At 41.0% G+C, this 23998-nt stretch overlaps 2 protein-coding genes across 5 annotated transcripts in view; both read right to left on the minus strand.

Annotated features, from left to right (window-relative positions):
- gapvd1 (GTPase activating protein and VPS9 domains 1) overlaps positions 1–15314 on the minus strand; it is a 28636-nt gene extending 13322 nt beyond the window's left edge. The window contains exons 1-10 of one of the 4 annotated variants that reach the window (XM_083979423.1): positions 15175–15314; positions 8677–8895; positions 7622–7889; positions 6306–6878; positions 6130–6213; positions 5896–6030; positions 3116–3308; positions 2416–2496; positions 716–870; positions 267–396 (exon numbers count right to left, since the gene is read on the minus strand). In XM_083979423.1, the coding sequence (XP_083835549.1) occupies positions 267–396; positions 716–870; positions 2416–2496; positions 3116–3308; positions 5896–6030; positions 6130–6213; positions 6306–6878; positions 7622–7889; positions 8677–8861 (1804 nt within the window). In that variant the 5' untranslated portion in view covers positions 8862–8895; positions 15175–15314. Of the gene's footprint in view, positions 1–266; positions 397–715; positions 874–2415; positions 2497–3115; positions 3309–5895; positions 6031–6129; positions 6214–6305; positions 6879–7621; positions 7890–8676; positions 8896–15174 lie in introns of all 4 variants that reach the window. The other 3 variants (XM_083979422.1, XM_083979425.1, XM_083979424.1) reach the window with 3 other exon arrangements.
- A 4098-nt stretch (positions 15315–19412) lies between these two features.
- On the minus strand, positions 19413–22625 carry unm_hu7912 (un-named hu7912; the record flags this gene model as incomplete). The annotated part of the gene is made up of 1 exon (XM_083978857.1): positions 19413–22625. The coding sequence occupies one exon, from the start codon at positions 22623–22625 to the stop codon at positions 19413–19415; it is 3213 nt and encodes a 1070-aa protein (XP_083834983.1).
- Between the last annotated feature and the right edge of the window lie 1373 nt (positions 22626–23998).

The following is a 23998-nucleotide window of genomic DNA, read 5'->3' on the forward strand; positions in this document are numbered from 1 at the left end:
TAGGTTACAGTGGCTGGCATTTGTGTAATAGTGTATGCTTGAGTGTGACAGTAAAATATTCATTGCAACAATTGCAAGCATTGTTTGCGTGTTTGTTTTTGTCCATATAAATTGTGTATGACAAGATAAATGAGCAGCTAAAGGCCAATAACAATGATGCTATCCAGCTTTTCTAATATTACTCTGAAAATAGAAAAAATAAAATACAGCATCAATTTGTTTGTCTCGTGTTTTTAGCTTTATGTGTCATCAGACTCCAGACTGACCCTCAGAGATGCCTTCCAGATTGTCACTGCAGAGGGAGAAGCGCAGGGTTTTGTCTGGTTTACCATGCAGCTTGGTATCATCAGCATGGCCATCCCCCTGGGCCCCATCAGCCATCTGCAGGTTCAAAACCTAGAGGTTGGTAGAGAGAGGAAGCGCATACATCAGAAAGGTGTATAGATATCACTTAGGTTTGGTTGCAAACTTACTTTGCCCCGAGTCATTCTTGCTAGGGGTAATAACAAAGAGGAGACAATTAAATTTGAGTCAGGTAGATACAAGGTTTCTTATAAATTGCATAATATTGCTAGTACACACAAAGCACTGCAAAATACATGACACCATCTCTAGGAAGTCTTCGTCCCCTTCAGTGACAGGAAAAAATATGGTATTGAATTTATCACATCATCATCTCTGCTGCAAATTGGTACATTAATTCAAGTCACATTACCTCATTCTCTGACATCATCCCGGGGACAGTCTGAGGACCAGTTCCTAGTGAAATCACCAGCACCTCCTCTGGCATCAGCTCCTGTAGAGACTCTTGGGAGCTGGCCTCTGCCTCCCCCTCCTGGGCTATGTTGGTACGGCTGCGGCTTCGAGCAGCTGCTGGTTGGTGGATTGGAAGGAATTAGTAGGAAACCACTGTTAATTTTGTGATTTTTGCATTATTGCACCGAATAACTGCATGTGTTTGATTTTGTTTGAATTAGTTATGTCTTTGGGTTTAGGCAGTACATCCACAAATACATGTTTTATATCAAACAACAAAGCAATAGTTACGTCAACAAATAATTCAGCACAAAGCTTGAGACTAGACAACCAAAACTCTCATCTGTGATGTCACACCACTGTGTTCCTTGTAACTATTCTTCGAGAGCAAATAGATGACCTGAGTATCTCATAAGTTTTGTAATTCCAAATGAGCTGCAGGTCATAGTGGCTTTTATCAGTTTGACAAACAAAATGTTAAAAAATACTCTTTGAATTCTTCATTGTAGTTATACTGTACATTGGTGTGACATTTCAGACAAGTTTACTTCTCGTTTCTATATGTTAGAACTAGTTAGTTTACAATAATGTGTTAGTTTTATGACTTTTATTTTACCACAAAAACGGCAACACTGCTTGCACTGTGTGTTGGTTAAGACTGGTTATATGAACAGAGTTATTGTTCTTTACCTTAAGAATACAGAACTTATAAATGCACCTTTCCAAAATATTAGCATATGACATCAAATATTCGCATAAAATAAGACTGTGCATGTTTAAATGCTAAGTGACGTGCTTCTGCAGTGTTTCAGGGATTATGATGGTAGGCCCAATCAAATGTCATTCTAAAGACAGTTCTGATGTATTTTAACCAAATGTTTCGGGGCTACAGAACCTAGAAAATCTAGGTACAGACAGTGTATAACTATCTTGAGGTCGTCAACTTCCACTTTCATCTAATCGTTAAAAGATCAGGTCAGTGAAGCCATGTGACCATATCACACTCATTGTGGGTAAAGGGGTTTCACTAACAATGTCTCTATAACCTCTAAGTATGAGCCATTACAGAGTTTGAGCATATCAAGTATGCCGCTTATACTCTATGATACACCCTTCAATAAGATTGCAGCTCTAGAAGCTCTGAATCTGTGGCCCACATGTACTTGTATCCATTCATTATTATGAAGCACTAACACAATCAAAAGCCTTGATATTGTTAAAATAATGGGATGTGTGGATGCTGAAAAGGGAGCTACACCAGTAGAGCTACCGACATTGTGTAAAAATATTACACTCGCGTCTACTTCGTTTTTACCACAACTCAAGCACGAAGCAGGAGGGGAGGAAAGGTGGAAGACTGATTTTTCCCCACTCTACCTGGTAATGAATAGCCATATTCCGCTGAATGAGGAAGCAAACAACGGGAAAACTTAGAAAACATAATGAGTGAAAAAACCTAACAATGAGCCAAATAACTGTGCAAGGCAAAGCAAGCATGGTGAGAGCACGTGGGACAAGAACAGTGCTAGTTTACAGTGGCGAGGCAGGGAGGTTACTGTGCAGCTAGGGAGCATGGACTAGATGAGTGTTAACTGCGTGAGACACCAGATACATGGGTTAAGTTCTCTCCAGCTCTAACACGACTGACAGGCTACCCACCAAAAGGGGTTACTAATGGAATGTGAGCAGACAGAGTGGTGGTTGTGGCGTCCCAGGATGTAATAGCAGCTAAGTGTTGTCCTGGTCATTCATTGGCAGCACAGGAGGAAAGGAGAAGGACAAGGTAGGGAGTTGGAGAAAGAATACAGAGTACATCTCAGAATTCAAAGTATTTCAAGTGTCAAGTCAAGATTGTATATATAAATGTCATATTACAGAGGAGCAAGCACAAGTGGTTCAGCTCTAATTAAGGGGATGTTGCTACAGAATCATTTATCTTGAAAATGCTAATGAAGGTAGTCTATGCATCTTTTCCATCCATTCCAATTAAAATGAGTTCATTTATATTTGGTAATTTAATTGGTTGTCATTTCTGTAATTGAGCTTCAATCCAGGCCATGCTAATTATCTTTATAACAAGCTGAGAAGAAGCTCATTAGCTTCCTATAACACACAGGGCTTTCACTAGCCATCACCACTCAGCTCTACTTGTTTATTTTGCTTCTCATTAGACAAAATATTACACTTCTCTTTCCTGGTTCTGCTTTCAAATTGTGATATTCCTATAAAGCGAAAATATCCTTTAGAACATTACATTTGGAAAATAACAAGCTGCATCATAATGAGTGCATCAACAGATCCATCATCTATTCTAAAACCAGAGCGGCAGGACGGCTCACAGGCCCGCGGAGGTAGGTACCTATGGGAAGCCTGTTCTTCTTGTTGGCAGGAGTGGTAGCCGGGGAGAGCTGGGGGGTGTTGGAGGGAGTGAGCTCCAGACTGTTGCTCTTCACGGTTCGAGACTGGGGCACGTTGGCCAGCAGGTTCTCCAGAGCCATGTGCTCCTCCTCCCGGAGGTGGTCCCCCGCAGTCACACTCCGCACAAAGTCCACCTACACAGGAAGTACAGGATGTTATTCTGTTATCCTAAGACCCAGACACAGTCCATCAGTCCTTAGCAGTCAGCAGTTTCTCACAGGAAGTTACTGCTCAATATGAATCTAAACTATTGCCTGGTGAAAGGAAATGTGACACGCACTACACATGGCATTATTTCAGTTTACTGCTAAAAAGTATTCTGCTGTAAATGTGGTAGGGTTGGGAATCTTTTACTATTTCACGATTAGATTAGATTCTGATTTTTGGGGCTATGATTCGATTCAAAATCGATTCAAAACGATTTGATTCATAATGATTTCTGCTTCAGTCTATCGGTGTGCAAAGGATCCTTATGATCTACTCCAGTCTGCTTTGCAAGACAGAATGACTAAAGTGTCTTTTTCACATTTATTGAGTTTTAAACATTTATCCATGCTTAGATGGAATTGTTGAAACTGTTGCATAAAAGCAATATCACATATTGCTTAAGTAACAAAATTAAAAGTGCCTCTTTATTCGCTCCGAAGCGCTCAGTAGAAGCCTAAGATCGGCATCCCAGGGGGACTGCAGTGTTCCAAAAAGAAAAACTGCCTTCTCCCAATCAGCATTTTCCTGTAAAACTATCAGAGACTGGAATAAACTCCCCGAGCACCTTAAAAACACTACAGATTACCTTTGTTTCACTCATAAGGTCAGAAACTGGATTCAGAGCCAGCAGTCATGCCAGCATTGAGTCAGGGACCTTTGTGCATAGGATACCAGTAGGTACCCGTAGGGATGAGACTACCCTTGTGGGTAGCCTCATCCCTACCGGGCATCCAACACAACCCGGAAATGCAGTACCAGCATCAACACTGGAACTGCATTAGGTTACCTTGGTGGGTACCTCCAGGGATGGGGCTACCCCTGTGGGTAGCTCCATCCCTGTGGAGCTCGACTTTGGTCCTCTCTTCTCCTCCGCAACTTAATTGCACTGATCATAAGCACTTTATCGACATCCTATGCACTTGAACACTCAGCACTTTATGTAAAACTCTTGTTTTTGATTAATTTTTATTTGCACTCTAACACTTTATTCCTTTAACCACTAATGCCTCTTAGCGCATTTCAGGTAGGCTTTTAAAACCGTCATGTTGTTATGTATGTATGTATGTTATGTTACAGGACTACAGATGGAAATTAGCGGCTCCGCTAAATCTGGTGCAGCCATCTTTTTATTGTTTTCAATAACTAATGCAACTGCACACTGTCCTTTTTAAATAAATAAATGAAATAAAATAAATATTTAAAAAAAATAGTGCAGTTAACCATGCTGCCTTTTAAATTCTAAGGAAATGGAGGCCGACAGCCAGCAGATTTGTTTCATTTTTTTATTTTTTAAAATCGATTTTGGGACATTTTATATCGATTCTGAATCGTATTAAATGAGATGTGAATTGATTTTTTGGCACACCCCTAAAATGTGGAAGAAAACATTCAGCACCAAAGCCACGTGCATAAGAATTAACCAAAACTCACTCAAGCTGCACCATAATACCATAATGTACATAGACTGCATACAGAGGTCACACTAAGGTAATGAGAGAGGCTGATGCATACAGCCCTCCTCCTGTCCCATTTCTGCTGTGATAGCAATTGATTCATCAGCAATTCAGGGAACTAGCTGGTCTGTTTTCATCTCAGCAGGTTACCTTGAAAAGTCCAGAGTGTTTGTCACACGTCTATTAGAGATTTCACACACTGCTATTGGCATTCAAGTAAAAGTGACTCACTTGCCGAGTTCCTTTTAAAATGTGATTTGCATAATCATGACTGACCTACTAATACATAGTTGTAAACAATGTGACAATTCTGTAGGTTAAGGTCTCTATAACACTGACATACAGAAAAGTTACCATGGTATTGGTCACATAAAACAATAAATAACACCCTCTGGAGGACAGATGGTGTAACAAGATATAAGACTCTGGAATGACCTGCCCGAGGAAATAAGGTGGTCGGAGTCAGTATCGTCTTTTCAGTCTTTACTTAAAACACATTTCTTTTGTTTCGCTATTCCTGATTTTATCTGACTAACTGATTTCCTCTGTTTTATCTGTTTGCTTCTACCCAGCTCTGCCAGTTTTATTGTCATTTTATTTTTTGTTATTTGATCCTTTAACTGTCTGTGTAAACTCTCTCTTGTTTTAACTGTGATCCTCATTTTTCTCTATTAAGCACTTTGTACTTTCGTTTGACAAGTGCTCTATAAATAAAGTTTATTATTATATATCTGTTCATCAAAATATGAAACAACACCAGACTCAACAAAATGATCTACATCATAAGGAAGGTTGATGCACAGCTTTGCATAGTTAAGTATTTTAGTTATTGTATGCTCCACCCGTACATGAACTTGTATTTGAAAGTACTTTAGGTGGTTTCAGGGAAACATGCAAATGGATGCGGCGTGGTGCTCTCATCTCTGATCACATGACCTGGCCTGTAGGGAGTGCCTATGATGCTGCTTGGCAGTTTTACTGTGTGTGTGTACTGTTCTCACATTTCACAGGAATTCAAATACCACTGTTACATTTAGATATCAACAGTAAAAGAGCTTACCAGTGCTAGCAGCTGATTATGCGTAATATAGACCGCAGTTCTGCTGAGGCCCTCCAAAAGGTTCATGGCGGACATGGGCGGGGTCTCCACTGCTCGTCCTCCAATCACCACATCCAGAAAGGCAGCAACGCAACTCTGGTGACAGAGATACCCGGAGAGGCGACTCAGTACAAGGAAGAATCTCAAGCAGTCGAGCTGCAGTTCGACTTAACATCGCGCTGGCTTGGTACACACCTTATCGAATTTAGACAAACTGCTTTTCCTCCTGGGGTCTGCATCATCATCGGTCATGGCCAGCTGCTGCAAAAGCTGCCCCACCTGTGGAACAAAAAGTGATGCAGAGTTAGCCCACAGTAGGATGATTCCCATGTGTGGAAGTGTGAAGGAGAGAAAACTCGATGGCCGCTCACCTGCATGAGATTGAAGCGGGCCACTTCATTGATGGGAGCGTCAGAGATGATGCCGTACTGCTCCGGGTTGACTATAGCAGGACAGATGAAGCAGGTCAGCAGCAGGTCTGTGCACATGGTGCGCACTTCGCCCACTTCCAGGCGCTCTACGCACGACAACGTCTTGTACATCTGGGACACGATCCAGCGCAGGCTGTGGGGAAAGCAGTAGGTGTTCTGCTTCAAGTAACCGATAAATTTGTTGACCAGAGCTACCAGCTTGGCTTCGTTGGCCTCCACTGCAGCCTGCACCCTTTGTTTGTAGTCCTCAGAGCCCTTCTCTCCAAAGCGTTCCTGCTGGGCTGGAGTGAGGCGCTCTGTAACCTTGGCTGGGTCCGTCTCCAGGTGGTCTTCGTCTTCCACCAGCAGCTGCATAATGGGTTCGTGGAGGGTGGCGGTGAGGAAAAGCTTGGCTGAGTACAGGCCCTCGGAGAAGAGCTTGAACAGGATGCTGAAGGCACAGGTTCCCCGTCGCAGCAGGCGGCGAGGGTTGTCACTCTCCTTCAGCTCAAACTCTACCAGATACCGCAACACCTGGGAGTTGGCAGGAAAGAAACATTCATCAGTTCAAAATAAGAAGTTTGTTACACTCTGCTCTGAAACACAGTACGAGTAACTCGATCTGTTACAAGGGCTGAGTGTAGCATCCCACAATGTAGAACTCAATTTGGTAGCTGAGTCAGTGGAATGTCCTCCCCACAGAATTTATCTTATGTACAAATTCCTACACATTTTCATACTTATCAAAGCGCCGGTTACTTAGTAAGCAAGCTTGCACACATTGTTGAGTTACATGCGAGTGTGTATGTAAATGTGTCTGGTTATTAATATGTGCATGAGTGTGGTTATTAGATGAGGGTGAGGATGGGGATGGAGATAGTTGGACTGTTGTCTCTGTATGTGCTGTGTTTGAATGTGTGATGAAAATAAAAGAGAGTATGTGCTGTTCATTTAACTCTATTGTACATTTCATGATTTGGCGCTCTTGTTCCCTGCTTTTGCTAGTTTACTCTGTCCATTTTTAAAATATTATTATATCAGATCATATCACTTTTATTCAACGATCTAAATATTGTATTCTGTCTGTTTCTTACCTGCCCAGGGACTACAGGTGGAAATTAGCAAATGTTGCTACAACCTGGCTCAAGGCATCTTCTCTTGTCTTACAAGATTAATGTTTTTGTGCATTGTCCCTGTTTTAAATAAATAAATTCCAAATTCCTAAAAAGCTACTTTAGTATTTCTCTTGCGTGTGTGTGAAAGGTAGAACCACTGACCTGTAGCAAATAGCTCTCGTCCTCCTGCATGATACAGTTGCCATAGAGTGAGGTGAAGACTGTGTGGATGACCCCTTGGGTGTGCTCCTGGTTCAGCCTCTCTCCTGCCACCAGACAGGAAGCCACCAGTCTGGGGTTCTCCCTCAACCGGGCCACAAACTCCCCATAGATCGTCTCCTGGAAGCCCAGAGTCTTGTAGCCGTCAACAAACTGCGTGTCCTCCAGCATCTTCGCATGTTGGCAGCATTCAGCTGGAGAGGCCTCCGCACTGTAGATGAGAGGTTTTTTTTATTACTGATATTCATCACACAAAATCTTTAATAGTACAGTTCCCTCTCATTTATGCAGGCACTGGCTCTAAAAGGGATTATCTATCATAGTTCCTACTGACATGTCATTCTATCCAACTTTACTCAAGTACATGTTTGGTTGCATGGGGCCTGGTGTCCTGCCATCCACGGACACCAGAGACACCACTGCTCTCTCAAAAAAAAAAAAAAACCTCTGTGTCCATTACATGTGGTTTATCAAAGAGTACAATAATACAACATTGCTGGGAAAATGTTTCTTGCACTGATGAAACTAAGTGAGGTTCATTTATTTGGGAGGAAGATGCTGAAGTACATACGGTGTAAATAGGGAACTGCAAACCGACATGAAAGTAGCATCTTAATGGCGAGAGGGAGCATGATGACTTGGGTTTTGCGGCCTCTGGGGGCTTGGACAGCTCCACATCATCGAGGGGAATCACAGAGAAACAAAGGGTAGCTGCCCACTAGGGCTGCAACGAGTGGCATATTTTACTATGCGAATGTTCGGGGTCACTACTCGAGTAGTAGTTGTTTAGATTTACAATTTACATGTTGGGAGGAGTAAGACAAATCACTGATGTGTGACAACTACCTATAACTTTGACAACAAGTTAAAGAGCCAAACCAGCCATTTCTCCCTGTTATTCAGTCTGTACTAGATTTACCACATCCTGGCTCCAAGTCTATACTTCCTTTTCCTATAGTTTTTTGGGGACAGAGTGAATCATGACAGTAGTTTCTGACCTGGTGAGAATGAGACGATCTAGATTGATCCTCTGCTGCTTGGCGATCCATGCGGCGCGGTACAGCCTCTCAGCCGTCTTCAGCACATCACTGTTGAGCCTCTGGATCAGCAGCTTCTCCGACGACACGTACAGCCGCTCCTGCTTCAGGTGGTGGGCCAGAGTGTGGATGTCTGGCTTCACCATCTTCACCAGCTCACACAGGCAGAGAGGGAAATGACTGAAGCACAAAGGGGACAAGAATGAAATGGAAACAGGTGAATGAGGAGAAATGTGTGGAACGCAAACGAAGCAGAAGCTCAAATAACCTTTGACCAAATGTCAGACCGAAGTTTTAGGCAAGTTTAAGTTAAAGTGTGTTAAAGGGGAACCCCACCTGTTACTTAAGTTGTCATGGATACCACTATTCAACATGTGAGCACATTTGTGTTGTGTCCACTGTGGCTCTGGAGCTGCTTTATCAGGTCTATGAAAATAACCCTGATGACGACAGAACATACAGTTTGAAAGAGTCATGATTCCTGTAACCTGATGGTTCAAACGCAAACTGTTTTTTATCCGCCTTTCGTCCGTTGCTCTATTTCATAGAAGTGGATTATGAAATTGCTGCAATAGACAAAACTGCAATTATTTTCTGGCAGGCTCCACTAAACGAAGAGGAAAAACTGCATTTTTCTTGTGCATGTCATGGTTACTTTTTGGCATAAGGCGACTCGTAACAATTGTGTGGCGCTGTTGATGTTGCGACTTCCAATGAACCTGTGAAAGTTAACATTTTGAACTAAAGTTAACATTTGCTGTACTGTTCTTTTCAAATAGAATCAGTATTTATAAATCTGCATTTAAAAGTTAAGTATTATTTAGAGAAAAAGTAGGAAATGGTTCCCTTTTCTGTAAAGCTGTGTGTGAGCTTGGCTGAACACAAGCTCACACATGATGCTCACGTCATGCAAGGGAAGTGATCATTTGCATCCAGTGTGCTGCAAACATTGCACGCAACAACAATAGCAAAAGCATGCTTTTTCACAAGCTCCAGAAGACTCTACACTACAGGCTATGCAAATCTACCAGATACACACAGCCAAGACCTACTATCCAAGCGGAGTGCATGAAATTTGAGTGATTACTTCGTAAATGGATCGCACAAAAGCCTCTTTGTAACTGGTAGCTAACATAGCAAACACAGATTTAACTGTAGAGTTAGGACTCTGGGAGGAGAATGAGACGAGACCAAAGAAAACTACCTCAGAGTGGGAATGACTGCAAGGCAGTGTCCCTGCTCGCAAGCTAACAGACAACCACAGCGTTGGAGTTGATATGCCTGACAAATCAAATTGGTTATGCAGATTTACACACATAATGATAGGCTTTACGTTGAATTCCCTTGGCAAACCAAGAATAAACAGTGATTTCTCCCTCCACTTCAGATAACAGTGATAGACTGTCATTGTTTTGGTCATGTTTCAGGTTATTTTGGTCTAATATCAATCTAAAGAAATGTTCAGTGTGCTATTTTGTGGTTTGTGAAGAAAATGTAGAAAGTGTTAGCAAGACTTCTTCATGAGACATGAGCGGCTCCTGATCACATGAGAAACGTGACTGACATTGACTGCTTTAAACCTTTGGAAAAAAGTAAACTATTTCAAGATTTATCAGCAAAAACATGAAACATTTACCCTCTGAGTTTGTAAAAAATGTTGCTTTTCGTATACTTTTTATGATAGTTGTATATATTTTTACATTTTAAAGACCTAATTACAAAATCACCTACCACATCCATGTATAAATACTTCATACAAACTATATCTAAAGAGGAGACTGGTGGCAGATTTTACTAAATTACTGATCTAACAAAATCAATTGGAGAAGTTATCAATGTTCCAAACAAGTATTGTACATTAACAATGACTTTGAGATGTCATCTAATGCAGTTGTGTAATGTGTACAGTACTCCTGCATAATAGTGGATTAAAAACCACTGATAAATTGTTAATAAGTTGTCAGTAAATGCTACATTAAGGAGACTTAGGGTAATGTGTTAGCAAGATAACTGTTAGCTGTGGCCCACTTTGGGAATTTGATGCCGTGCTTTAGAGCAGATGATTAGAGTGTAGGAACTAGGCCTAAGTGGTGATGACTTGAGGTGGGTTTTAAGAAGGGCTGCAATATATCATTAATTTCATTATTGAATAATATGGAGATTTTTGTCTTCATGGTTTCTAATTCATTTTTCACTATGGTTTAACATTTGACCATCAATAATTCCCAGAGCCCATAGAGAAGTTCTCAAATTACTTCATGATTTGAACCGTTAAAGGCATCAACACAGAAGGTTGATCAAACCAACACAGAGCTACTCACATTTGAGTCAGTTTTTAACTTCAGAAAAAATGATTAATCAACAATTAGGCTAGCAAAACCACTTTAAATATTCTATCTAAAGTTGTTGATCTATATTTAGACTAATACAACTGAAAGCAATAAAAAAGTAAAAATGTCTTATTTTGTTTCCATTTTCCATTTGAATGAAATGACAGGTAACTGGCTGACAGGTTCACTTCCATGTACATACACTCATCATGTTCTTGAATAAGCGCATTCCTAAGGAAGTGAAAAGGCCACCAAGCTATTAAGTGGCTAGTGGCGAGGTTAACTGCCATTGGCCGTGATCCCCCCGTGCCCTTCAGCTCCAATATAAGTCACTACATGAGGGTACCTGGTGAGTCAGTCATGGAGAGCACTGAGGAACTCTAAAGCAGAAGCGAAAACCAAACAACAGACAGCATGAAGTCAGGCAGAATCTTCAAACTTCTGAGTTGTGTGAGAAAGATCGTAGTTGTGGAAGGACAGCCAGTCAATACCAGTCACATGCGTGGCAAGAGGACCCACTGTTCAACCAAAGGAACTGTCGAGTCATAATCACATAATTGATACATTCATAACCTAATGAAAAACGTATTTATTTTAAAAAATATTTTTAAATGTGCAGCACTGCACTTCTTTATAAAAATGTTTGTTAGGTAAAAAGTAAAGGTGTTGGAACTCTGCCCACTCTTCCCACGACATGTTGGCAGTGGCACACACAAACACACATGTATGGCAACCAATGGATCATATTTAAAGCATTTCACTTTCAAAAGGTGGGCTATCTATGGTTCTGAGCCAACATCCTCTTCACACTTCCCTTCTTGATCATTTCTTACTCTGCTCAGCAAGCAGCAAACTCTGTGCATGTGCTACGTCCACGAGATGCATGAGTAACCGTTCCCACCACCAGGGCCGGGTACTGAACCATAACACGCTTGGGGAATAATGACTAATATGACGTGTCGGTTAGCTTAGCAAAAAACTGTGAAGAAATGAAAGCTTGAGTTTGGAGTTCAGTCAGATAATGAGGGCTAATGGTCAATGAGTGTGGAGGTGTGGGTGTGTGTGGGTGCGTGTGAAAAGATCACTACTCTTTCATGTTTCCCATCCAGATGTAGCCTACCAGTGAGGAATGAAGAAGCAACATTTTGGCCACAAGCCCACGTCTGTAGCCTTGAAGTCGCCACTGCCCCAATATAAACGTATGATCAGAATGTCTAGTATAGTGGCTGGATCTTCCTAAATCCATATTTTAAGACCCAATACAGCGTGAAGGACAGACAAGACCTATTTCAAAGGCTCGCCCGTTTTGTGCCAACAAAAACAAAACAGTTTAAGCTGGAATTCTTATGAATTGTTATTGTTATCAACCCCGATATCATGTGTCAGATGGATGTTTTATGGATAAATACTACCGGTACTTTCCATTAACATACTTAACCCAGTTTCACACATGTACTGACACTTTATCTGCTGCCTTGAGGAAAACTTTCAGATGGTAAATTAAAGGAATAGTTCACCAAAAAATGAAATTCAGTCATTAGTGACTCACCCTCATGCTGATGAATATACTCCAGTTTTTTATTCCTCAAAGCGCATCTGGAGACCCGGGAGGCCAGTTCGTAGTCCAATGAAAACTTTACATGAGAAAAATAGTGGCCGACACAAAAACTTAAAAAAAAAAAAACTGCACAAAAACCATTTCATATTCCACCACATTGCTCTTCCACTGCAGTCCAAGTGTCCTGAAGGGATATAGTGCGGAGTTTACTCGAAACAATTTATTTTTTATCATTTAGGACATTTTTACAGCCTAAACAGTCCTGTATTGAAATTGCCTGGTGCGCGCTCTCTCGTATTCAGGTGTGCACGCGGACGTGACCGGACTTGCCTCAATGACATTGTTCAGGTAAACTCTGGACTAAATCCCTTCAGGACACTTGCTGCCGAGCGGTGTGGAGGAATATTTCAAGGTTTTTGGTTTTTGCGTTTTGTGTCTCGCAAGAGCGAACCAGCCTCCCGGGTCACCAGATGCACTTTGAGGAATAAAAAACTACTTTGGAGTATTGAATTTCATTTTTTGGTGAACTATTCCTTTAAATTACCACCTGAAAGTTATCCTCAAGGCAGCAGATGAAGTGTCAGTACATGTGTGAAATTGGGTTAAGTATGTTAATGGAAGTAGTAAAACATCCATCTGACACATGATATCCGGGTTGATAACAATAACAATTCATAAGAATTCCAGCTTAAACTGTCTTGTTTTTGTTGGCACAAAACGGGCAAGCCTTTGAAATAGGACAAGTCTTGTCTGTCCTTCATGCTGTATTGGGGCTTAAAATATGGATTTAGGAAGATCCAGCCACTATACTCACAAAGCGTGGACATTCTGGTCATACATTTATTTTGGGGCAGTGGCGACCAAAATGTTGCTTCTGACATTCCTCAATTTCATTTCTTGAAATGAAACATTAAGAGGGTTTTTTTTCTTTCACTATTAGTACCAGAGAACACAATCAGTTGGGGTTGCCCATCTCCCTTAGGGAAGAGGCATGAGTTGAGCCGAACACTCGCGCTCTCTAAAAAAAACCACCAAGGCGGGTTGAGTCATGTCTTGTGTGCGTTAGCTGTCAGCAAACTGTGACAACAATGGATTAAGAACGTCCCAATAACAAAATCCTTAACTCATACGGCAGCTGTCACTGCAAGGCAAACACATGCACAGATTCACAGATGGAGACAGAAGGACAGAGAGCACAATTAAATATACTTGCACTAGTTCATACTAATCCACTTCGGGGACAAGAGATATTCAGAAACACTAAATAATAATCAATCAGAAGAAAAACTAACACAGCAGTGATTTTAGCAGAAGCAGTGGTTTTGATACACACTGACCAATAAGGAAGGACGAAGAACATGAATGATGTCATTTGTTGTCATCCGTCAGCTATCTGCAAACCTTCCCACTCACCCTGGCCTGACAAGAAAAAATCAACCTGCTTCTGAGAATTTCAAAAAGTCCATGTGATCGATTGGTCAGACTCGAACTTAGTCATTTCAGTCTCAAACTATGAAGTGGACCTAATTTCCTCACAATAACATCAATTTTACCAACACTGAAAATAAGCTGATTAGAAAATCATCATTGAATGTAACTGCATGACAAATACAAGTGAATGTAATGTTTCAGCTGTTGGCTTCAGAGGAAGAGGGGTGTTGCCCATAAAGTGGGAGGTAATGATTGTATACTTGATTTATAATGAATCCTTATTTGTATTGTTTATAACTTCAGGTTGAACTTCCCTAGGCCTTTGGATCTTTTACTTTGACCAACTGTGTTCATTTTATGATGAACAGAGAAAAGCAGCCAAGCCTCACATTTACCACTTGACATGTCTTTGCCATCGTACTTCTGACATAGTGGACATAATGGGCGACGTGACTACTGCTGCTACAAGCAGTTTACAGTAATATCCAGTGTTTCAACACTAAACAATGTTAGATGACAGTGTGATAGACTATCTCACGGCCTCACAAACACTAGGTCTGAGTGCTCAGGCCATGTTATAAGGCTAAAACTTTAGACATTCCTCTCTGTGGCTCAGTGGGTGGGGTGGGGATACGTTGAACATAAAAAGCTGAAGTAATTTAATGTGCTGTTTATGGTTGGTTTGCTTAAATAATATAATAGCCAGTCAATCCTGGTTTAACCAGGCAGCGACAAACTGGGATGAGAAAGGTTAATGTATGTTGTTATTACCGTTTGGTAGCTCGACAGAAGTGGCTTAGTCGAGCTGACAATCATATCAGATACACCACTTAGCTAGCGTTGTATCAGCTAATAGCTATTAGAGCAGGCGACACAAGTTACTCAGCTGTTACATTAGCACCAGCCAATAAGGACTCGTGTTTGCAGTGATTTGTTCTCAGAGAGCAAACTGGTGGTAGTGGGCTAACCTAGCAGCAGAGTGCTAACGTTAACCAAGTTACACTCGGCTAACGTTTGCTCGCCAAGCAGGGTAAGCTAATGATAAGCTAGTTAGCTACGTTAGCTTAGCTTCACACTGCAAGCTCCTGGGTTGGCCAAATGTAACCGAGGAAACAAGCTGACGCAAATTCGGTAACTTACCGGACGTAATTAGAGAGTCCCGGTGGTCCTCGGCTTCTCTACACACAACTGATCCAAAGGTTTCTCGAGTCAAAGGGGTTGTTTGTTGGCGGTTAGCCGTCTCACACACTGGCTTCTGACTGCAGGAGCGAACACTGCTGTCATCTGCTGTCATCACGAGGAGACCCGCACAACACGCAGGCGCGAAGCTTCATTAAAGGAAGATTTCACAGTAAACAGGCCTGCACATCATCTTAATTTGTGTAACACAGTGGAGAGTTTCTTGCAATTTCACACACACACTATGCAACTAAATGCAAAACAATAGCCTACATCAGTTCAAATAACTTTTACTTTCCATGCATTTGAATAGCTACATATTCTTCATATTCTTTCCAGGATATACATTTATACTATTTTATTCCAAATAGTGTTAATAGCTCAGTGTGCATTTGTCTGGGTCCTGTGTGCACAATTATTTTGTGGCATGTTTTATTTCATTTGTAAAAATATATTATTATTATTATTATTATAAAATAAATGAATAAAGCTTGATGTAAATATCACTCAAATACTCTGTGAATATACATGCCATACTGTGGCCCTTTGTATGAGCTTTTACAATGGTATTGAGAACTGAGACATGATGCTTCCAACCACTCAGAATTGACAAAACAATAAAATAAAATTTGCTCCTGAGACTAAGCAGAGCAGGGGCTGTATCAAATTCTGAACCATTGAGAAGAGCAGCTCATCATCTGGACATCAGTTGGAAATCTAATTTAGTATAGGCTAATGTCACATGATTTGTGAATTCCTCCTTTTTCTTTTTCTGACATGTATGTGTTTTATAGTCTATTTGAGCAGTTCATTATCAATTTAAGGTTTAACTGTTTCTGAGGTAGGCTTTGTGTGTTAAAATTACACAGTGCTAAGTCATTGCATGTTCAAATGCTGTTCATGAATAGCCTACAATTGGCTTTACTTGATTTCAGATATAGAGCTATAGATAGGAATACTTTATTTATCCCCCAAGGAAAATTCAGGTGCCCAGCAAATCATTAATGTCAATTATTAATTATGTTAATAATGATTACTATTTCCTTTAGCTGCAGCTGTAGCTGTGTCTTTGACCTGCCAGAATGTTGTGGAGAGAGTGGTTGGTGTTGTCTAAGATGTCTTGCATTTTACATTGCATGTGTCTCTCAGCAACGGGCCTGAGTGAATCCAGACTCATGCCAGCTACAGACCCAGCAATTTTGACCAACTTATCCAGTCTGCCAGTGTTCATGTCTGACATAATGTTGTCCCGGAAGCCTGCAGCATGAGAGCCCACGCACTGAAACTCAATTTCAGCTGCAGTAGAGTGCCACAATAAGACTAACAAGTCAAAAATGTAAAATGTGAAAACATAGCATGCAGCCGTCTGACATCTTATATATTTGCAGTAAAATACAAAGGCTTGTCCAGGTTGGAAGATACACTTCAGTAGCCAAAACTGGGGAGTTTTTATTAGGTTTGTATTGCAACATATTATTCTCAATCTGTTATAAACTGTTAAATAAGATGTTAGCATGTTTGGTTCGTAAGTCAATGCTTGCTTGTTTTGCCTGTAGCAAAAGTTTCTGATTAAACTCTGGCCATGGGGAAAGATTTAAAATGTGTGTTGGACATTTGGCATTGCTGAGAGATGGGTACAGTAATAATACATCAAACACCAGCTATACTCTCTAAAGGCACTTTCTACTTTGGCATCACTATTTGTATCACTTTAACCCCAGTGCCCTGCTGTTCAGGTAAATCAGGCCATAATGTGACATCATGCATACCTTGTAGCAGTAGTAGTAACAGTAACTTCCTAAAGCTATATTTTAAAAAGATAAGACCCCATAATCTTTGCCAATTATGCTTTGGATAATACAGTTCAGTTAGTCCGTAAGGAAATGTATGGTGTTCAGGATGCAGTGTTTGATAAAACTGAAGTTTCAGGTTACAAATTAATGATGTTTTTTTTCTTTAATTCCCATAGCACATACTTTCATAACCAATTGATTATAAGTAAGAGATTATTTAAATACTGCACATACTGTATTTTAAACCAGACTTCCTCAAACAAGAACATTGCGGTGGTAGTAATACTGATAGTGAATCAGTGGTAGTGATGTTTGCATTATTCCACTAGGTGGTGTTCTAACATAAAAAACAAAAACAAAGTAGAAACACTAAATTATTGTGTTGGCAATACCTTAGTATTTATCACATATATTAGAGCATGTTCATAGAATAAGAGGAATTAGGGAATGTTTGGAGGGGTGACCTTTGAAGCACGTGGTTATCAAGTTTTTATTTACCAACAACTACTGTTTGACAGTCATGTATTCATCAGATCAGATTTACCCAAAGAAATTTGCATGTAGTATAGGTTGAAATGTTGGCTTCCTTAAAGCTTGAACTATCAGTTTATGCTGCACACCTCTTCCCCCACATCCTAATCTTAAAAATGCATGTTGAGAGCCATCATGAACATGCCCATGTCATACCTGTATTAGTGCTTATTTTGAAATCAACTGTGGCAGATCAGAGATTCAAAATGGTTAAAATATTTGACCCTGATCAGAACAACTTGAAAGACTTCAGTCTGCTGGCTCTATGTTTGGATTCACATTTTTCATTTAATGCAAAGCTTAATAAATTGTAATTCTGGTCTGCAATAGACATGTTCTCTCTATTTATTAAGGAACAGCATTGGTTCTTTTTATTCTGCTGTTTGAATTCTGTGTCAACAGGGTGAAATTTAGTCTTGCGGGACTGTATTATTTTACCCTTCTATTCAAAGGAAAACTCAGGAGGAGAAAGACAAAGCCCCAAGGTCACTTGTTAAATTCCATTTATTATATATTTATATATAGGTTATAAACATCACAAAATAGAAAGTTGAGGAGGGTCTTGCACAAAGATATATATATATATAATCAAGTAAAAGAGCAACCTTAGATTAGTCAGCAATGGCAATGGAAGCAGGCATATCATCACATCGGGGTTGAGTGCTGCAGCTAGGTTAGGAACATTCTTATTTTATAATTTATGTTTTAGTGCAAACAAAGTCTTTGCAGCTCTTGGCTCCAAGGAATTCAATATTAATAATAAAATAGGGTTTTACAATATAGATGTTAAGGTTGCTCTTTTATTGCATATTGTTTAAGAACATACTGTGGTATTAGTTACAATAAGGTCTCAAGGTCGCAATGTTCAAATGATCTAATATTCAATATATATAATATACTTCTTACATTTCTATGCATCAAATTGTATCCCATTAACATAATAAATTTAATTATAAGCAATATCAATATTAAAATACCTGAATATAAATAACATGCTTTGAGCAAAATAATTGTTCATTTACAATGGAAGTTCAAACAACCTAAGTCAAGAGCTGTCAAGCCTTTAGAAATAGCTAAACCTATACATTGCTTTGTGTCAAATGCATTTTTTTTTCGACTGAAGGCCACTTTCAAACAAAGCAATTTATACAAGGGTGACATCAAGTCTTATCACGAGATGGAATAGGTTCCAACAAAAAATCTAAATGAAGTGGGAAAACAAATAGGTGGTTTGATTGTTCTTCTTTGTCTATCAAACAATAACTAATTTAGCAATAATAAAAAATAAAATACCCACACAACTATACTATACTTAGGAAATAATACTTAAATACTGATAAACAGTTGTAATATTACAACCACTGTAACAATAATATAAATGTCTGATATAGCATTTATTGGAGAAATCAAAAGTGGGTGACAGTTACAACATGAGACTTGGCTGTGCCTACTATACTGTAATGTGGAGGCAATGAGATGTGTACTTCATAAATATTGTGTGCTTCATACATTGGCTGCAGAAACTGCACAGATCAAACATGTTCACATCTTAAACACCTGGATAACTGGGTTTTTGCCTAGTCTACATGCAGGCAATCAACTCTTCTGAGTGCAACAGGATCAAAACAAGCCAAAAACATCATAGGGCAACTTTTAGAAGAGTGTTTACATACTGTACCGTGTGTTTACATCTGTGTGTGCATGTGTGTGTTTGTATGGCAACACAGAGAAATAAGAGAAAGACAGAAAGGGAGACTGTTCACATATGTACACACAGATTTCCATGTCAGTGTTCAATTTGCTAAACCACACCATGTATTTACAGTATGTACATATTGTGTACTGACATCATTATCATTACTCTTTAGTGCTATACTATATAATATCATCCAAGAGATGAGGGGTACCCACCCAGTCCAGTGTTCTTGGCTCAGATGCAGCCATGATCATGCACATGAACTGTTTCCCTGTTCTCTTATCTATTGGGTAAATCGTAGTAGGGGTGAATCTTTTGTTGGTCTCCACAAACTCGCACAGCTGATTATAGATTTTGGGGTACTCGTGACGAAGGAAGACTCCCCTGGTCCTGAGTTCACGCTGGATATTGACAAAGCACACCTCTCTGGCTTTCCTTCCCTCCTCCCCCTCCTTGTCAATGTCCGGTGTGCCTGGAGGCGGAGTGAGGATGAGCGTTTCCATTTCACTATCCTTCTTGAGTACCTTTTTGTCGGGGCTCGAGGAGGCCAAGGAAACCTTTGCATATTTTCGAACTGTTGGCGCTTGGACTCTTGGTGAAGGTCTATTAGGCACTAGTTCACCAACAGCTATGGATACATTCAGAAGGAAACATTCATTTGGGTCATACTCATTGCCTGCCAGCTGCAGTTCCTTGCAGTACTCTCCGAGGTTGTCCTTGAAACCATCCAGCTCTCTGAGAGATAAGTATGTGGGAGACATGAGGAGACTTTCGAGCCCAACTTGCAGGAAGTTGTCAGCTGTCTCTGGATTAGCGAAACCCAGGAAGAGAACGCCTCTCCCTCTGGACAGGTAGCCAGCTTTCGCGACGCGAGAGAAGGCTTTGTGGATCTCGGTATTCTCTCTGCAGAACTTCAGAGAGTGTCGACACACACTGCTGACGCGACCGTACAGACACGTCTCTTTATGGAACTCCCAGTCATCCCTGCGGCAGTTCCGTGAGCAGTAAAAGGTGTAGCAACTATGACACGACTTGAAGTACAGGCAGGCGTTGAACATGCTCTCGATCCGTTTGCACTTCTTGTTAGCACACACCATAGTGTCATCCTCATCTGTGCTGTGGTCTGGAGAACATTCTTCTGCACTCCTTTGCAAAGCATCACAACCACTATCGGGGTCTTTGATTGTGTCAGGGCTGGATTTAGAGGACAGGAGCTGTGTGTTCAGACATCCCACGTTTTCAAGTCCAGCAGATCCTCTGTCTTTCTCACCATCATCGGTGATTAGTTGTTTCAGCTGGTCCAAAAGGTCTACACTTGACTTTCTGCTGGTTGGTGGTTTGTAATCCACAACCAAATCAGCTAAGAGTTCGTCCAGCTGCTCTAAACTCTGTTGCAGGGAGAAGTTGTTGTGTTTCCTGTCTTTGGTTATGTCTGCTGTGGTGGATGGCTGCTTCTGATGCATTACCCTCGGAGATGTCTTTTCACCGTCCAGCGTATCCCAGCTGACAGAGTGAACATCCCGCCGCTTGCTGTTGGCTGCACATATGTCATTGTCTGTTATTGTGATCTCAGGTGTTACAAACCAGTTCCCACTCTTGGTGTTTCTCCACGGGTTGTTCGAGCCCCTCTCTAATGAGTTTTCAGAGAGTGACAGTGCAGCATAGCGCCTCGGCGAGCTCGAGAGGTTAAGTATAACAGGTTGAGATGTAATATCGGCGGGTGCTCCCTGTCTTGCTTGGTAAAACAAGTTTTCATAGCTTCTCCCACGAGGCACTGATTGTTCTCTTTCATGCCGTGGATACAGAATATTATCCCAAGACTTTGAGTGGTTTTTTGCCTCTGCTCCCAGTCTACTTGTCTCCACACAGTTGCCAGCGTACCATGGGTGTATACCGGGGTCCTGCCTTACCCTTGGTGGTGTGTGCTGAGAGGACTGGTTGGAGTAACCAGATATACTTGAGCGATACCAGTCATCTGAAAAGGCTTGGGACATTCGAGGGCGCCGGCGACCCTCTGTATAATATGGCCTTGATGGAAAGTACTGCTCTTCGGGGGAGCTGAATGGTTTGGAATAAAACAACCTCGGGTTACTCATGTGGTATGGATTGAACCGGCTGTCCTCTCCATAGTAGGATCTAGACAATGGAGTTTGAGAAAAGTATGATCCCGCCTCGCTTGTGGAGTAAGGCCTGCTGTATACAGAGTGTGCTGGCTCTCGGTTGGGCAGGTGGTCCGTGTAATATGACCTGACAGGAAGGGTGTGCACCAATCGAGTCCTTGGATCATACTGACTAGTCAATGTACTACCATGGCTGGTTAAACTGGACCGATCATCCTGATAGTATGCTCTAGAATAGGGATGGACCGGATACCGAACGGGGTCCTCTGTATAGAAAAACTTGGTTGGTATGTTGGGATTTGAGTAAGCTCTTTGTTCTTGACTGAGATATGGTGCTGTCGGTGATGGCATTCTGTGCATGTCTGGATGCTGGTATGAGATGGGAGACATGCTGGTGGTGTAGTGGTATCCTTGTCTGAAATCTCCGCTGTAGCATTCGCTTGGAGTGGGCGTCGGTGAGGAGACAATCTGCCGTGGTACATACAAGCCTCTACTGTTGCTACTGGCCTGGGAGTATCTCTGCCAAAGATGCTCAGTCCGTGCATTAGGAACCTGCCTGGATGTGTGCTGCAGTACAGCAGCATCTGGTTTAATGTCCACACGGCACCTGACGTGAGGGGTTATGGCTGGTTTATCTGGTTTCTCCTCTTCAAAACAGTCCGAGACATAGAGGGGGGAGTGAGGCTGCAGTTTGATAGGATGCACCTCGTTCAAAAAAGCCCTGTTAGAGGAGTAGGTTTCTCTGTGTGTTTCAGAAGTCCTCAGGGAATCTGACGCGGCTGGAGGTGCATCCCTCCCCTTCCTGGCTCCTGGTGGAGACACTGAGATGGGCACAGGAGTGAGGGTGGCCTTAATTCTCGGTGCACTTTTAGATCTTGTTCTCTTTTTAGAATCTGACCATGTAAGATGGCTGGGTTTGTCTTGGCTGGTGTGTTGCTGAAACTGCCTTGTATTAAACAGATCGGGAGATGAAAAGCGAAGATGTCCCTGTTGATCTAGTCCATTCCACATCAGATCTTTGTTTAATGTCTCAAGTTCGGCCCTCTTGTAAGGGCACTCCATCGAGGAAGAGAAAGACTGTGGGTCATCCAGTGACTCAATGAAGTCAAAGCTGCGGCAGTGTCTTTTGTTGATGATTTCTGGTTTATCAATCATTTTCAAGTCACATTGCTGGGAGGAGTGGAGAGAAATTGAATGGTCAGTGATGGGATTTACAGTAATGTCCCGATACAGAGTTGATGCCAGTATATCAGGGGGATGTGTCCGTGTCATCTTTAAGGGACTTCAGTGCTCTCCAGCCAGTGTGATTCAAGATCAACGCAGCCTGTGAAAAGACATAAAACAAACATAGCTGAATGGCAACAGTAAATATTTGATATTGTATATATTGCTGTAATCAGTTCAGTACACTTAAACTATGCAATATCTGTTCTGGTCGGATTCCTGTAAATTCCTGTTCCGGATGTAGCTGCTGACCTGATTCACTAACCAGGTTAATAGGTGATGTTTATCCAACACAGCCACAACACACAAGATGTGTCTGTGTGAGCAACGTGGCAGCCAGTTATATATACTGAGTTAACTGACCATAATAATAAAACTACAGTAAAACATCAGTCATGAGCTTTATTTAGTCCATTAGTTTTCCTTATTCAAAGAACACAATACACTAAAATGCTGTTGAGACAAAAAAAAAAAAAAAAAAAACGTCCTACTTATGAACTTGATGGTGGGATTAATTATTGCATCTGGTTGCAGTCAATAAAATCAAGCCTTTTTAAACTATTTTCTGATTCATGAGGAAAATGTCATCATCCTTGGTAATTATGATGATTAACTGCAACATGCATAGGCTTAACATTAAATTAGATAAGCAACCAACCAGTTCAGTGGTACAAACCATTTTGGTTTTCTACTCTTTTAATTATTCACATCTTATCAATAAATAATATATAGACAACTGCTCTGGAAATCTGCGTCAAGAACATCTGAAGGCATTTTCCTTATTTTTAGTTTTGTGAGGAACATTATGGACAAAACTCTATTCTCTACAATGGATTTGTATGTGTAGCCTACCACACATGGGCTTTCTTGTTGGCACTCACCCATGAGCTAACCCTGAGTTACCATCTGTTCATCAGGATGAGGGAGGACTGACCAGCCATCTCCCTGTCATGTCTCCACAACACACCTCAGTATCACGTCTGTTCACACACGACCGGCTTCGACAGACAAAACTATACTGTTTTAATGCACTGCTTCGCTTGATTTGTTAGAATGTATTGCTCCAAGTCATAGTGTAGGGTACTGCTACTCAAACTGTTACAGCTGCACAAAAATGATTTATTCTGTAGAAAAATTACAGTCTTGGTGGATCACTTTAATTTGGATTCATCAGTTTTGCATACAGCTTTTTGTTTTCTATGTCATCAATTAACTTGAATACATAGGCCTACTATTGTATACATCTTACACTGTGACTTTTGAACAAGTCAAGTAATTTAGATTGTATCAGTGTGTCACATAAAACAATTGTATAACATTGTAGGACAGAAATGTGGACATGGCCTAAATTACGACTGATTTCATTATAACATGAATGCAATCTGGGACTAGTTCTATGTCATTTCTGCCAATACAGCAAA

Source organism: Trachurus trachurus, assembly GCF_905171665.1.
Source record: "Trachurus trachurus genome assembly, chromosome: 9".
Classification (NCBI taxonomy): Eukaryota; Metazoa; Chordata; class Actinopteri; order Carangiformes; family Carangidae; genus Trachurus; species Trachurus trachurus.